The sequence below is a fragment of the Perna viridis genome, chromosome 12, assembly GCF_037379345.1.
Source record: "Perna viridis isolate PV_CMFRI_1.1 ecotype Kerala chromosome 12, ASM3737934v1, whole genome shotgun sequence".
Classification (NCBI taxonomy): domain Eukaryota; kingdom Metazoa; phylum Mollusca; class Bivalvia; order Mytilida; family Mytilidae; genus Perna; species Perna viridis.
The window spans coordinates 21,285,265-21,301,152 of NC_142456.1; the positions used below are offsets into that span (position 1 = coordinate 21,285,265).

Genomic DNA, 15,888 nt, shown 5'->3' on the forward strand with positions numbered 1-15,888 from the left:
AAGGAGCACAATTTGTTCGCATCGGAATGCCGACCGTTTGTTGAAAAACACGTCCACCACACTGGACAAATATATTGTCGATTAAAAATTCCAGCATTTTGTAAACATCTTCTTCTGTATATTTGGAAGATGATTGGGACTTATTTCTTACAAATATGAGGAATCTATACGAAGAACTATATATTTGTATCTAGGTGTACCGTATTTTTTAGGAAAAACAACGATGTATAATGTTTTTAAGTTGGGAGTTTAACTGAGTATGTGGAATAGAAGTATACAGTGTTGAAAAATCATAGGTTTTAATGCTATTATATTCAGATAATAGTCTTGAACTGATTGTCTCCAAAAGATCTTTCGCATTTTTCAGGATCCACATTGAATTGATACCACTACGGGAGTAACAAGTGTTGTGGTAAGACTGCTGACCCTCTTTGACAGATGTAAGTATAGAAGTGAAAAGTTTTGAAAGAGGTTTGGTGGTACATTTTGCAGATCCATCGATGAAACGTTGTTTGTATTGATTCTTGTGCAGTTTACGAATCCAGTACATAGACGGTACATCACAATCATCGTCATTGGAAATATTCAAATTTTGCAGTTGTAAACATACATGACTTAAGGTTGGTGTGTGTGACATGCTTGAAATATACGTTTGTTTCTATTTTAAGATATTAGCATTTATAGAATTGTAAATGCCTTTTTGGCACGACCATTTTCCAGTAAGACAGAGTAATGGTTCTTAGTTGACTTGCTGTAGCCGTTAGGTGGCAGCAGTGTACTAATTAATTATTCATTAATTGTAGCCATTGTTTACTTGTAGTGGTCAGTTTATAGCCAAAGTATTTTCACTCTTGTACGAAGAGCATTTGCTTGACGATTACGACCCTATCTAGCCATAATTATTTAAGTGGACGTGATGTAACACTCCAAAGGACATTTTCCTGTGCGTGATTTCTGAACTTATTATCTAGTGTGCAGCCATCTTTCAGTCGAATTAGTCTTTGGAATGTTTTAGTTGTTCCATTTGTGTGGTAAGAACTTTACTTATCGGTCTTATCGACGTTAGTTCAATTGTTGGCTAATGTTGTAGCATAGAATTGTTTAGAACGTTTACGGTAATGCTGCTGCATTTTGATTGGTCAATATTATCACATGACACTCTAAATGTAAACAATGGCGAAACCTAACGTCCTAGTTTTTGGCCGTTCTCACATTAATCGGCTTTCCAACTTCATCAGTTATACTCCGTCATTTTATAAGCTATTTTATGTCTCTGACGACGTTTGAAGAAATTATTTCTATTAGTTACATATGTACATGTTATATATGTGTAGGTGTGAATATACTATAATTGTGTCACATTCAGTCGGAAACCTTTGTTTTATTTTTTTGTGTATTCTGTTTATCCATCATTTTTTGCTTGGATCTTCATTATGATCCAATTATAACTACATATCAGATCTTGCGATATTTCACTGCTTGGATCAGAAGGACAAATCTAAGAATGTTAGTGGTGTCGGAATGTCTATGTACATATATTATCTTTCCCAACTTCTGGGTTAAGGTATTACTCATTATTGCATAAGGAGCAATACTTTGGCGGTTTTCTGCCCTTCACCTTTGATTTTCAGCTCAGATACTATTCATAGGCTAGTTATGTACTTTCAGTATTTTACAATTCAGGTTAGTCTAGACTTATTGTAAATTGTTGTATACAGTTTTGTTTTGCTAATGTCCTTATGATACTTATTTTTCGTCATTATATAATAAATGGCTTTTTTCAGTCCATACATTGTGTTGTGTCTTTTTATAAAATTAAACAAAGCAGAAGTTGTTCAAGGAGGGAAGGTGACAAAAAAATTATTCGTTATGCTTGTGGTAGTTTTTTTAGCCAAATGTTTCATGAACATCTGTTCTGTTGTTTGTGATCATTTTCCTCCTCTCCTATAATCTAGTATTTTAGCTGAAATGTGAAAGAAAACATTTAAGGTTTATTTTATACCACACGTGAGGACCATACCTAATTTTATATGTAACTTAATTGATTGACAGAAATGCATTTAGGCATTTAAAGATAAAAAACACGGGCAGAATTTTCTTATTGCAACTAGTTTAACATTCTGAACCTGATATATAATATATAATATGCCAGCACAAAGATGAAACTTTTTAGAGTGACGCCTGTCAAAAACTTCAGAAACTTTGCTCAGATTCAGAGCCATGCAGTCATAAATACATGTATGCCTTCTATTTTCCGCCCGTCACCAGATTAGAATTGATTTCTAGCTTAAAAGGATTTACAGGGTCATTCCCAATATCTCAAGTCCTTATTTAAATAAAGAACTATGATACCCAGAGGCGGTATACAAACTACGGACGAAAATTTTCCGTACTTTGGAAAAGAAAAGAAAAATATATTCACTTTCAAAATGATATGTTTATGCATAATGTTATTGGCTGCCCGCTTTAATATACGCTTGCGTAGATATTATATGAATGTGTTTAACGCACCTTTTCACATATACATATTTTGCAATAGCTTAAGATAGTATTGTTACTTAAACGCATTTGATCAATCTTGATTTGACAGACGTAGGTGCATTTTAATCATTTTCCCACTATTCGACAGTAATTCCAGGTCTTTCAGGAAAATAGGCGTGAAGGCTCTTATTGGCTTAAAATAATCAGAAAATCAATGATTAAGTATTGGAAGAGTGACCAAGGGAACCAAGGTTATAGCGGTAATCAAACGAATGTAGTCCGGGGACAAAGACCAGACATGGAAAACAGACATACACAACAAAGAACATAAAGTAACTAAAATCATACATACAAAGTAACAAAAGCAAATGAGCAACTCTTATGCTTAATAGTGAATTTAGAGACTTAAATCCATGACATAGATGCAAACATGAGTAGTCAAAAAAAAAAAGAATAATGAAAAAGCAACTTTACCACAAGGTTCTCCTGCGTAGCCTTCAGCACATTTGCACCAGTGCTTAACGCCATCATGGTCACATGTTCCATAATCACCACAGGGATTACCATAACAAGGGTCTTCATGCCCAGGCAAGTCTATCAGCAAAGATATGATACAGTGACACGAAACTAAACCTAACCAGTTTGGACTGCGGAATTAGTTCCATTTGGGCAGATGTTTACCCATGTTCAAAATAAAATCTGATTTAGACCGAATTTTGGGTTATTCAGGGTACGGTTTTGACAGATCTCACTGTTAGAAATACAAAAAAAATTATATATAAACATTGCACAATTATATAAGTAACATATTTTTTCGGTTTGGAAAAGATTCCATCTAATTTCATCCTGAACAAAATCTTTGATGTGTCTACTTTTGATTTACTTGGGTGTTCAAATGATAACGATCGAATGAGAAAGTTAGCTTTACATCTAATTCAATGTTTATTGACAGACGAAGTTTTGTATTTCATGAAATGGGGACCATTGTGTTGCAAAATATATACATCATATCATTATACATTATTCAAATATATATGATTGCAAAGATGGACCGAGATTTATATTTAATTTTGTTAGAATATTTGAAATCCCAAAATGCATTATCTACCAAAAGAAACACGGGTTAATAGTTGGCATTTGAATTAAAATTTCAGCACAATTTTGTTGAACATGCTTAAAGTGGTCAACTAAAAATGATCGACGGAAAACTTTCATACTTACGACTCCCTTGGGCAGTCATGAAAATAAATACAAGTACTGCCAAAAGCTTAAACATCTTGCTATGAATGCCAAAACTTCTTGCTCTCCTCCTGAAGAAGGTTGTTCGGCAAAGGGCCCTGATACCTTTATATAATACATGTTCCATCTGAGTAATTCCATGTTAAATCTTCATTATGTTATTAATGTTTTCTATGTCAATTTGAGCTTAAAATACTCTGTACTTGTTTTTGATGTTTCCCTGGAATGAAATCAATTGAACATTAATGTTGGACAAAACTGTTACCAAAAATTCGCTAAGCGTCAAAGAACAGAAATAGAAATCGCCAACATGAAAGACTCAGTGATTTTTGCTTTTTATCAAAGACATTTTAGCCGAAACAATAAAACAGTGTAAAATGATAACATTTAATAGACTGAAAACCGAAACTAGTTTTTTTCAATTTACTGCTTACTCAAAACTTCTTTTAACTTTTTAACCACCAATTATTTTAAGACAAAACATTTCTTTTAACAGTGCATACATTTACATGTTTGATAATATGAAGGTAAAAATACGACACACATTATACGATTTTGTAACATTTTGCAATCAAATAGCTTAATTCATTCACATTGTACATGTGTATAAAAAAAATCGGTCAACGTATTATTTTCATCATTTAATCCTGATATTATATTAGGACAATTATGTAAGTGAATTAAATTATTTTGAAGAAACAACACATTTAAAGTAGTTCTTAAAGGACTTAAAGGAAGTTCTTTATGAACAAGCGTAAACTACCCATGGGTTGTTGAAGTTTTTTTTTCTTCTCCAAAGCCATTTTCACATGTAGATTGGCATTTTTTGAACTGCCGACTGTTTATGGAAAATGGCTTTTCTTGCCCAGATAAAAAGTACACAATCAATTTAAATAATGATAGGTATCCACTTAAATGGGTCATTTAGGTTTGTGCTGCCTATATTTCAAATTAATATTAATTCGTATTAATGGGTATTTTATTGTATTTCATAAATGACACAACATAAGAAAGATGTTCAATGATAGTTTAAAGGCATGGATAAGTGCATTGACAACAGGATCATTTCTCTGGGGCTTTAATACATGTATCATTTCTTTAGGGCATTAATACATGTATCATTTCTTTAGGGCATTAATACATGTATCACTATAATTCTTTCTAAATAAGCAACGGGTCTAATGGTTTGATAATGCTCTAGACTTATATAAATGAATACTGCATAACAATATTTGATTGGTCCATGATCCAAGTTCTTTGTAGAGTCCGAATTACACATTTACTTTTGTTTCTTTGTACATAATAATTTGGTTATTTCATCTTTGTTGTGTGTGTCTGATCTATGTCACTGGATTGCGTTTTTTTTTTATATTTCCGCTAGAATCTTGGTTCCATTGATTACTCTTTTAACATACAAGAATAGCTGATATCCCATGGATGTGAGATAAACAAGTCATTTCTCAAAATAATAAATGATGGTAAAAATGTTGTTTTATCTATACATGTTTTTTCTTAGGAAACTGTAATAAGGCCAGAAGGTAATGAAATATGAATAAACTAGCATGCATTGTAACAATATCGTTGTTATATATTGTGATCATATTATAACAACATCAGTGTCTAAGCCATTTACACACTACATGTATTCTATTCTCTGTTAACATTTTTACTATTTGTCAATAGATATTCAAACGATAGCGTAAATTTATCATGTTAAAATGAAGAAGAAAATGTATATATGTATTGAAGTTTTAAATGAGGCGAAATCTTCCGAAAATTATAAACACCTTTTAAATACTTATGCTTTCAAGCTTATAACTCCACATTCAATTGGAATAAATTTCGGATGTTATAATATTTAGTGTTGTTTAATGAAATGGTTGATGTTGCAATGAATCATGCAAGTTGAAAGATAGAAGGAAAACAAGTTATGTATGCAATCTAATGGCAACCTCCAACGTAAACAATGTTTCTATATGAACAGAAAGTTGCAAAAAAGTTTCTTTAAAATCAAGTGCATATGAGTGGTTGAACCTATAAAACTAAACTTTTTTTTTCAATTTGAAAATTCTTGCTATCTTTTTTATTTTTCTTTATCCACAGGAAATTGAATTATATCTGAACAATTTGCTTAATGATACGGAAATTAGTACGTTTATAAAGATTTGGAACCAAGTTTCATCCACTCTTGGCAAAGTATTTGAAAATGTATCTGACGCTAGGCATACTTTTGATTGGTTGTCTCGTTGTTTGTGGACGGCGTAAGTACACAGTATACATAAGTTCTTTAAACGCCTTGCATTCAAAACGAAAATGTAATTATTAGTACATTTTTGAATGATTAGTGTGAAGGAAAATGGAATCTAGGCTAGAAAACACTCTTACTAACTATTCATCCTAGGTCGAACGCATAAATCATAAGAAAAAAATAATTTTTGTTTTTAATTACTATGATCAATAAAATATCAATCTAGATTAATTTGTAATAATCTTTGAAAAAAATATTGCCAAAAATTAAAGATGCAATTGAACATTATAACTGTTCACTCAATAGTGAAATGTCATAGTGTGGGTTTATAAAATATTTTTGATATCTTTGTTGTACCCTTACTACACTATTTCCTGTTAATAAGTATACATTTTTCTTACCTAAACATATTTCCCACTATTTCCTGATTAGAATAATGATATAAAGCTAAAATTTCATAACAGAAATAAATTTATCATTTCAGCATACGACAAGGACAGATATGGTTACGTAGACAAAAGTGGATATTATGGAGGCTATAACCACTATGACGATGACCAACATTATGGTAGTGATAGCTACAAAGGTGATGCCCGATATTTTGGACGCGATAGTTACAATGGAGGTGATCAATATTTTGGAGGCGATAATTACAACGGCGCTGTTCGATATTTTGACGGCGATAAATTAAAGGGAAAGGTTAAATTTTATGGGGGCGTTCGATACTTTGGTGGCGATAAACACTACTTCAACGGTAAACATTATGGTGGCGATGAATATGACGCCAAACGTATATATGATGATTACAATCAATACTACAGCGGCGGAAAATACTACCATCATTATGATGGCGATGGATATAAAGATACAGACAAATACTTTGGATATAAAGGCATATACAAACCCTATGGAGATCAAGGGTTTGACGGCGGATACGGCTACTTTGGATAGGGTAATTCTTGAGGAGTTTGATAGAAGTCACCAAACATGGACATGGATAAATAATATTCGTTAAAAATATTTTAAAAAATTCTGAATTAATTTGAGTTTGTCATATTTTGTTCACTTGATTGATAGCATCTCGTATTGTCATATACTGTAGGCTGTGAGTATGTCAGTGTTCTTTGATGAAATAGTATTTTTATCTGGCATTCGTAGCATTAATACTGTCAAATGAACAACTTATATGAGAAATGTTTTAATTAATATCTATATAGGATGAAAGTAAGCTTTCTTAAAATAAAATACGAAAATGTTTGCTTGCGCCTGTAATGTTCATACATGTTGTAACGCGCTTTGATTTAGCGAGCGAAGGCGGATTTATTTTTGCAGATTAAAACTTGAGGAAATGAGATCTTTTTATTCCATTACACTACATGTTATAGGTTATAACAAAAACGAAATGAATTTTAATACAAGGAAAAGGACAAGGGATGGAACGAATATTACCATAAAGCTTCATATGATTTATTCATTCACTCTTATGAAGTTGCATTTAGTGCAAATCTTATCCAAAAGAAGAGGCATGGTTAAGATAGATCCTTTGATCTCAGTTTCCGCTATAAAGATGCCATGTTGTCATCCCAGTTACGAAGATTTTATGAAACCCATCTACTCCAAAACACTTGTTATCAAGACCACTTATACACCATGATGTCAGCCTCATATCTTGACCTTCTTTCGAGATCGACGGGGAGGGGAAAGTTCGTGATCAAACAATATCACAAACGCGATGTATTCTCAATTCGTATTGCCAACTTTCCTTTAATCTGCACTCGTGTATGTAGTTGTCATATCACACCCGAAATGTTATTCCAGACTAGCAGTAACAAAGCGGCCTCTTTGTAATGTGCTAGCCGCTTACAATTAGGATTCTAGAAAAGTTTTACGTTGCTACAAGATTAAAGCTATCGCTGCAAACGTTTTATACGATCGTCATCAACAACTCGTTGATCGTTATGATGTATCCATGTGTATTTCTATTGTTGGTTACCGGAGCTCTTTGTAAACTTTTAATATCAAATTGCCCATAGTCAGGCAGAATCCTGTATTACTTTGCCTAAAACAAAGATGTCAATACATTTGAGAAATAGCTTACTTAAAATGAATCTAGAGAAAAGTTCTATTACACATTTTTTGTTTTACAAAATGAAAAGAATATCTATGGTATCATGGTCGTTTATGTGAACTCTTAAGAACGTGTGGGGAAATAGTGGTGCTTATTTCATCATATATTTCCTTTCGAGTTCGTCAAACTGGATAATAATAATCTTTCATAAATCGTTGTAATAGTGAATTGACCATTTGTTTTAAAAAGAGTTATAAATAGAATCAGCAAATGCAATGTTGAGATTACCTTTGTGATTACTCATTCGATAGTAGTCTCCCCTTTCCTCGATTCTGATTCACTTTATAGTTGTGACTAACATACACATAGTCAGTGCCATGTGAAATATATGTGTGGAATTAAATCCATTACATAATAAACTTTAAAAAAATGTGTTGATAGTTAATATTATGGCCCATGTAATAAGTATGCAGGTGACCATGCCGAAAGTAATACATACAATGTATATTGTCTGTCATAGAATTTTGTAAAAACATTACTATAAACAAGTTCTGCAAATGTAGTAAAATTTAGTATTTCAATTAAAATTATAGATATATGTTGGGAAATTTTTACGATATTTATTTTCTTTTAATAAAAACTAAACAGACAAATATAATATAATGCTGAAGTCAGTAATGAATCTCTTTCTCGGTGTCATAGAAGAAAATGTGTAACTAGTTTTGTCAGTTTCTAGATCAGTGACTGACTCGCTTCTCTTCGGGACTCTTTATTTACTTCCCTTTTATTATTTTAAAGCTCCATTGTTTGGTCGCTTCTTTGTATGTTTTTTGGAAACCAGAGGAAGCTCAGTAACCGGCAGTTCTCTCGTTTTGAAGCCGCAATCATCAAACACAGTTGAAAATGAATGGTCAAATTCCGAACCAAAATATGAAGTCAAAGAGTAATCAAGGGAACCAAGGTTATAGAGGTAATCAAAAGAATGTAATCCAGGGACAAAGACCAGATATGGAAAACAGACATACAAAACAAAGAACATAAAGTAACTAAAATCATGCATACAAAGTAACAAAAGCAAATGAGCAACTCGGACTCCACTAAAAACTGGGAGCATGGACCATGTGTGCCGGTAGGTTAAGCGTCCTCGTTTTGAAGCCGCAATCATCAAACACAGTTGAAAATAAATGGTCAAATTCCGAACCAAAATATGAAGTCAAAGAGTAATCAAGGGAACCAAGGTTATAGCGGTAATCAAAAGAATGTAATCCAGGGACAGACCAGACATGGAAAACAGACATACAAAACAAAGAACATAAGGTAACTAAAATCATACATACAAAGTACCAAAAGCAAATGAGCAACTCGGACTCCACTCAAAACTGGGAGCATGGACCATGTGTACCGGTAGGTTAAGCATCCTCTGCTTTTCTAGAAACATCCGCCGAGTTGCTCATAAAAAGTCAAGTCCGGGGTAGACAAACGAGGGAAGGAAAACTATGACCCGCTGAGTAAATCAGTTTTCATGGTGCCGATGGATACACCTTAACGATCCATGAGTACATGATGACGACCATAAAACTTCTGTTCAAATAAACATTTCAGAAAGACACAACTAAACTACGGGTTGTATGAAATGACATTTCATAAAAAAAACCCAATAAAAAAAAAAAAAAAAAAAAAAAAAAAAAAAAAAAAAGTTAATTTACATGTACGAATGTTGCAACTTTCCTTCGGCCAATACTATATAGTTTTTATTTTCGTATCGTTCTTAACGTCTTGTAAGTAAGCCTCGTCGAAGTGATCCTAATTTTTAATTTTAACCCTATGTCATCTGTTTAGTAATTTTGTCGACACGGGTTGAATGAGCAAGGATTTAACTTGTGTGTCATAAACAAATGACACGAAAATAGTATAATTAAAGGGAAAAAAGTTCTTTTTTGTCTACTTTCACTGTCATTCTCTCCTATCTATGTCATTTATTTCTTTGTTTATAATTTTTTCTCCACTTTTAAATATGGCCGCTGTGGTAAAAATATCTTAGCACGCCTAAAATCAGCCCAAAAAGTTATGAGTCCTTTTGTACAACTGAAATAATATCTTTTTGTTTTTAATTTAGTTCTTTTCACTTCTATCTATAATAGAGGGTGTCTTATTATATTAATATATCTGTTGCTGATGCATGTGAATTATATTTTGTATTATTTGGAAGAGGACATTAAAAAGTTTTGTGAACGTGAGTCCAATCGAGACTTTATTTGGCAGCAGTGTAAGAATTGCATTTAATGGTTAAATGCTTCCAATGTATACGTTCTTTATTTCTGGAGCCAATTATGTAAAACGAACTAGAAACATAAATTATTATGAAACAAAAAAGTAAAGTGGTATATTTTATTTATATTTTATATAAATTCCGTTTCCTACCAAACACTGACTACGAAATTGAGAGAAACGTTGGACCTGGACATTTGCATTTGCGATTTTGTATATTACTAGTTTTGTAAATATATGAGTCAAGAAATCATAAATAGGAATGGTAATTCACCAACCCCTGAAATAGTTAAACCGTTAAATACAGTTATTCTAATTAAATGCTTTGAGTGCTTTATAGGTAGTTTGCTGAAAACATTCATGCACAAACTGCTTTTACCTGTTATTTTGTTTTTTATTTCTTCTGAGGAAAATCTATTTATGTTTCGTATTGCTGAAAAATAGTATGAGAATGTAATTTATAAGATATTGGATTGAAAACAACTTCACCATTGCTATTGTGTAATATAACAAACATCAAAGTAGTGGAAAAGCCGCCTAAACAAATAAGAAATATTCCGTCTTTAAGATCTACTGCATATGATGGAGACTAACAATCCTATACAGTTTGAACAAAATCTATTGTCCGTGTTTGAGAAGTTGCGTACACAAAGTGTTCATATTGTGTAATATGTTTGCATTCAACAAATTTCCATAAATACAAATAAATGTACCGTTAGACGTGTCATATCAAAATGGCGGTTGAATATGATCAATTGCATATGGTTACTAACATTTTTTCTAAATTTGAAAAAAAATCCATTTCGGAATCTCCGAAGAGTTTGCGCCCACTAACTGTTCTCAGAGTGAATCATGTAAAATATCAATAAAGCCCAATTATTTCCCTATAATTTGCCGACTCAAGATGGCGATTGAATATGACCAGTTACATATGGATATTAAAAACCATACACAATCCGTTCAGCGGACGACGAGGTTTTGCGACGTCCCATATAGGTAGGTGATCTGAAACATGATCGTTCTGTCGGCAGTGACATCATTCGGAGATCACATAATTAACCGTTCAGAAGTGATTGTTTGAACTTTTTACGACGAAGCGCAGCATGCGTTATAGCAAGTCTCTCATATTCCTGTTGGTCTAGATATCGGCAAAACATCAAAATAACGATTCGTTCTCAACAAAGTTAAATTGCTCCGATGCTAATAGACAAAGCCTAAAATCATATAAGAACTTTCAGTTATACCTATGGTGGTAATTTATCTTATCATATTCTGTCAATTAGTTCATATTTTTTTTTAGTTTAAACATTATTAATTTAAGGAATGATTATGATTTTCAAATGGTCTGATAAGAAAAAGGTCGGTCAAGCGATACCACCCACTAAAAAACTCGAGAAGCCAGTTGTTCTTACCAGTTAATCACATGCATTCAAATAAATATAAAAAATATTACATCATATTTGATATTTAGTTTTTGATTAAATTTTGCATAAGTTAATCAACAAACAATGCCATATGATGTCAGAATCACGTAGTAAAAAAACGTCTAAACTGTAAATCGTTTAGAATAAATGTTACATTTAAAACTATTTCTATCAGAAAGAAAGACAAATATCAACAAAACTACAAAACAGGATTATAAACCAGCGTTGTTGATTTTACTAGTCATGTACCTTATATCCCCTATCATAAAAGTATGTTTAATTAATGGCTTCTTGATGTAGAAAAGTAAACAGAAAAGAAAACATAGTATGTGTTTATAACAGGTGTTACTCTACCATTTCAGCACACGTTCAGGGCAAGTATGATTACAAATATGATGACGGATATTATGGGGACAAAGTCTACAAATACTACGGATATAAACACACAAATATTATGGATACAAAGACACAGACAAATACTATGCATACAAAGACACAGACAAATACTACGGATATAAATACACAGGCAAATATTATGGATACAAAGACACAGACAGATACTACGGATAGAAAGACACAGACAAATACTATGGATACAAAGACACAAACAAATACTACGGATAGAAAGACACAGACATATATTATGGATACAAAGACACAAACAAATACTACGGATATAAAGACACAGGCAAATATTATGGATACAAAGACACAAACAAATACTAAGGATATAAAGACACAGACACATACTATGCATACAAAGACACAGACAAATACTATGGATATAAAGACACCGACAAATACTATGGATACAAAGACACAAACGAATACTACGGATAGAAAGACACAGACATATATTCTGGATACAAAGACACAGACAGATACTACGAATAGACAGACACAGACAAATACTATGGATACAAAGACACAAACAAATACTACGGATAGAAAGACACAGACATATATTCTGGATACAAAGACACAGACAAATACTACGGATAGAAAGACACAGACATATATTCTGGATACAAAGACACAGACAGATACTACGGATAGAAAGACACAGACATATATTCTGGATACAAAGACACAGACAGATACTACGGATAGAAAGACACAGACATATATTCTGGATACAAAGACACAGACAGATACTACGAATAGAAAGACACAGACAAATACTATGGATACAAAGACACAAACAAATACTACGGATAGAAAGACACAGACATATATTCTGGATACAAAAACACAGACAGATACTACGGATAGAAAGACACAGACCAAAACTATTAATGTGAATATCAACAGACTTTTAGATCTTGATTGGGATGAGGACTGTTGAATTCTAATTTGTAAAGTCAAATGCGGACATGAATAATTATGTTTGAAATAAAAACGTTTGGCTCTTATTTGAGTTGTTTTTCAATAGGTTAATTTTGATGAAGAAGAAGTGGGTACATCCGCTAGAATTGCTGTTCGTTTTTTTAACATGTATTATTATTACTAAGGGGCCCATATACACAGAGTATAATTTTTTTCATTGATTTTTAGAGAACGGCCGTTGTCTAGAATATGAAATAATTAGTGCCAGTAGATCGGACGCAATCTTGAAATAAGATATTCTTTCTTTGATTAAAAAAAAAACAGACAAACAAACAAACAAGAATATAAATTGTGATAAAGGTGACCAATTACAAAAAGGACAAAAACAAAAACAAAAAAAAACAAAAAACGAAAACAAAAAAAAACAAAATAAAACAAAACAAACAATAAATAAAAAGTTTAGTTTTGACAGAGATGAAGCATCAGCGAAATCCAATATATTTAGATACTCTGAGATAATCGTTTTGTCGTTAGTAACGTAATTTGGCTATGACATAATAGTTAGGAAGTGATTTTTTTTTTAACTTTTTACGAAGACGCAAAGCATATTTATAGAACGTCGGTCTAAATATCGGCAATATATCAAGATAGCGATGCATTCTCACCTTTGAAGGTCAAATGGGTCCGGCCATAATAGACAAAGCCCAAAATTATTTTTTGAAATTTAAGTTATGACTACCGGTGCACCTGGTCCATGCTCCCAGTTTTTAGTGGAGTCCGAGTTGCTCATTTGCTTTTGTTGCTTTGTGTGCATGATTTTAGTTATTTTATGTTCTTTGTTTTGCACGTCTTCCACGTCTGGTCTTTGTCCCAGGATTACAATCTTTGGATTACCGCAATAACCCTGGTTATCTTGATTACTCTTTCATCGCTGACAGATGTTTTACAATTCATATTTTATCGCCAACATAGTGTATTGCTGTACGTTGACTTGGCGGACAATTGAATCAAAATTAAGGCTGAAGGAAGGAATATTTCAGTCAATAATTCAATATTCTTGTCTTTGAATATAGTCTCTAACCAATCTGTTGTGTTCTAATTCTTCCCCAGTCAAAGACTTTACATTAAAAAAAGATTTGGTGTAATGATTACAAATGACATATTTAGAGTAACTTTGTTTTTTAATGTTGGTATCCACAGAATACTACCTGATATTTTGTATACAAGGTACAATGTTGGTGGTAAGGTTTTTAACTAATACTTATATTTTGTTTCATTTGTGTATCATATAAAAATGATTACATTTACCATGTACATCATTTAACAACGCTAATCTCAATAGAAATCGGCTTAACACGTGATGTTTACATCTTCGGAAATATTTATTTAATCTTAATCCACCCCAGTAATTAAATTAACTACTTTTCAGAATCGCTGGGTACAGGTATTAACTTACATATGAATATCTAAAATAAAAATAGGAATATAATAAGAAAAAAAAAGTAATAAAAGGTTATTATATGTCAAAAAGTGGTTTACCGAATGTTCCCCGTGTATTTACACTGTAAAATAAAATCGGTAATTTCATTCTCTCACTTCACAATACGAATACTAATCTGTCATTGACAAGCTTCAAAATTTATGTTGTACAAAGCAACGAATAATGGAGGAAATATATATAAAAAAAGGACAATCAAGTAGTTATCGCGAATAACCAAAATATGACCACTCGTGCCAAGAACGCATTAAGATTTAATTGGGGTGTGGAACAAATTACACACACTTGTTAAACCAATACGTTCTTCGGCACTCATGATGATATTTTGATTATTCACTCTTCTCAAATGATTTTCATATCATTATTATTTAAGGAATGTAACTAATATCTTGTATAAAGAGGTTTGGTTCGATTTACGCAGAAAATAAACCACGAGGTGTTTTATGGTATGCGTAAATCGAACCAAAGTTTAAAATACAATGTAATTTATTCAGTTATAAAGTTAAATTCCTTATTATTTAATATTTTGGCAAAACCTATGATGAATTCATACTAATTTTTTTCTAGTACACATACCCTTTTCATAAAAATAGTCTGGCCATTAGAGGCCTGGTTTCAAGTTCATTAACTTATTGATCAGATAATAGAAACATTTCTATTCAAGATCGAATAAAAATGACGACATTTTTCTAACAGTGCCATTTTCATATAAAATTATCATTATTAATTATTATTGAATCTGCGCTACTCTACTAAGGCAACGGTTGATCCGATTCAGTCACATTTCAACCATGTAATAAAATAATAAAACACCGATAGATAATTCGCAAACGCAAAGTTTTACATTTACACATAGTCAATTTGTATTATTGATTAAAAAAAAAGAAATTTTTATTAGGCATTATTGTAAGAATTGTAATCAAAGAATGATGTTTATCAATGAATGTGTATGTAATTCTGAAGCCAATAATATATAAAATACTAGAAACGAAAAATATTTCGAAACTAATATAATTATTGTGCTATGTTTTTAGACATTGACTGATTTTACTGGTAACGAAACTGAGAGAAATGTTTGGCCTCCTACACACATGTGTATGTTCTTTTGAATATTTATTGTTTATATATGAAACAAGACATCATGAATAGAAATAGAGATTTAACACCCCCTCAAATAGTTATACCGTAAAACATAGTTATTCTAGTTAAATGCATTGAGTGTTTTTAAGGAGTTTGCTGATCCTTTTTTGCTGAAAATTTGGTGTACAGAATTGTTGTACCTGCTATGTTTTTTTTTTCTTCAGAAGAATAATTTCACTTTGTAAGAAAATTTATT

General features: G+C 32.0%; 2 protein-coding genes across 2 annotated transcripts; one reads left to right on the forward strand and one right to left on the reverse strand.

Moving 5' to 3' along the window:
- Positions 1–1,860: 1,860 nt before the first annotated feature.
- Positions 1,861–3,814, reverse strand: LOC148601665 (neurocan core protein-like). Its single transcript, XM_088556478.1, has 3 exons — positions 3,703–3,814; positions 2,956–3,075; positions 1,861–1,963 (listed from the first exon to the last, which is right to left on the reverse strand). Exons 1-3 carry the CDS (start codon positions 3,755–3,757, stop codon positions 1,929–1,931), a joined length of 210 nt encoding a protein of 69 aa, XP_088412604.1. The 5' UTR covers positions 3,758–3,814; the 3' UTR covers positions 1,861–1,928.
- A 2,035-nt stretch (positions 3,815–5,849) lies between these two features.
- LOC148601666 (uncharacterized) lies at positions 5,850–7,320 on the forward strand. Its single transcript, XM_088556421.1, has 2 exons — positions 5,850–5,981; positions 6,453–7,320. Exons 1-2 carry the CDS (start codon positions 5,927–5,929, stop codon positions 6,917–6,919), a joined length of 522 nt encoding a protein of 173 aa, XP_088412547.1. The 5' UTR covers positions 5,850–5,926; the 3' UTR covers positions 6,920–7,320.
- The last annotated feature ends 8,568 nt before the right edge of the window (positions 7,321–15,888 follow it).

Coding starts and splice junctions, on each gene's coding strand:
- LOC148601665 (XM_088556478.1), bottom strand. CDS start 3,757: ATGTTTAAGCTTTTGGCAGTACTTGTATTTATTTTCATGACTGCCCAA. Junction 3,076..3,702: donor CATGACTGCCCAAGGGAGTC/GTAAGTATGAAA, acceptor CTTTGCTGATAG/ACTTGCCTGGGCATGAAGAC. Junction 1,964..2,955: donor CTACGCAGGAGAACCTTGTG/GTAAAGTTGCTT, acceptor TTCACATTTCAG/CTAAAATACTAGATTATAGG.
- LOC148601666 (XM_088556421.1), top strand. CDS start 5,927: ATGTATCTGACGCTAGGCATACTTTTGATTGGTTGTCTCGTTGTTTGT. Junction 5,982..6,452: donor TCTCGTTGTTTGTGGACGGC/GTAAGTACACAG, acceptor TTATCATTTCAG/CATACGACAAGGACAGATAT.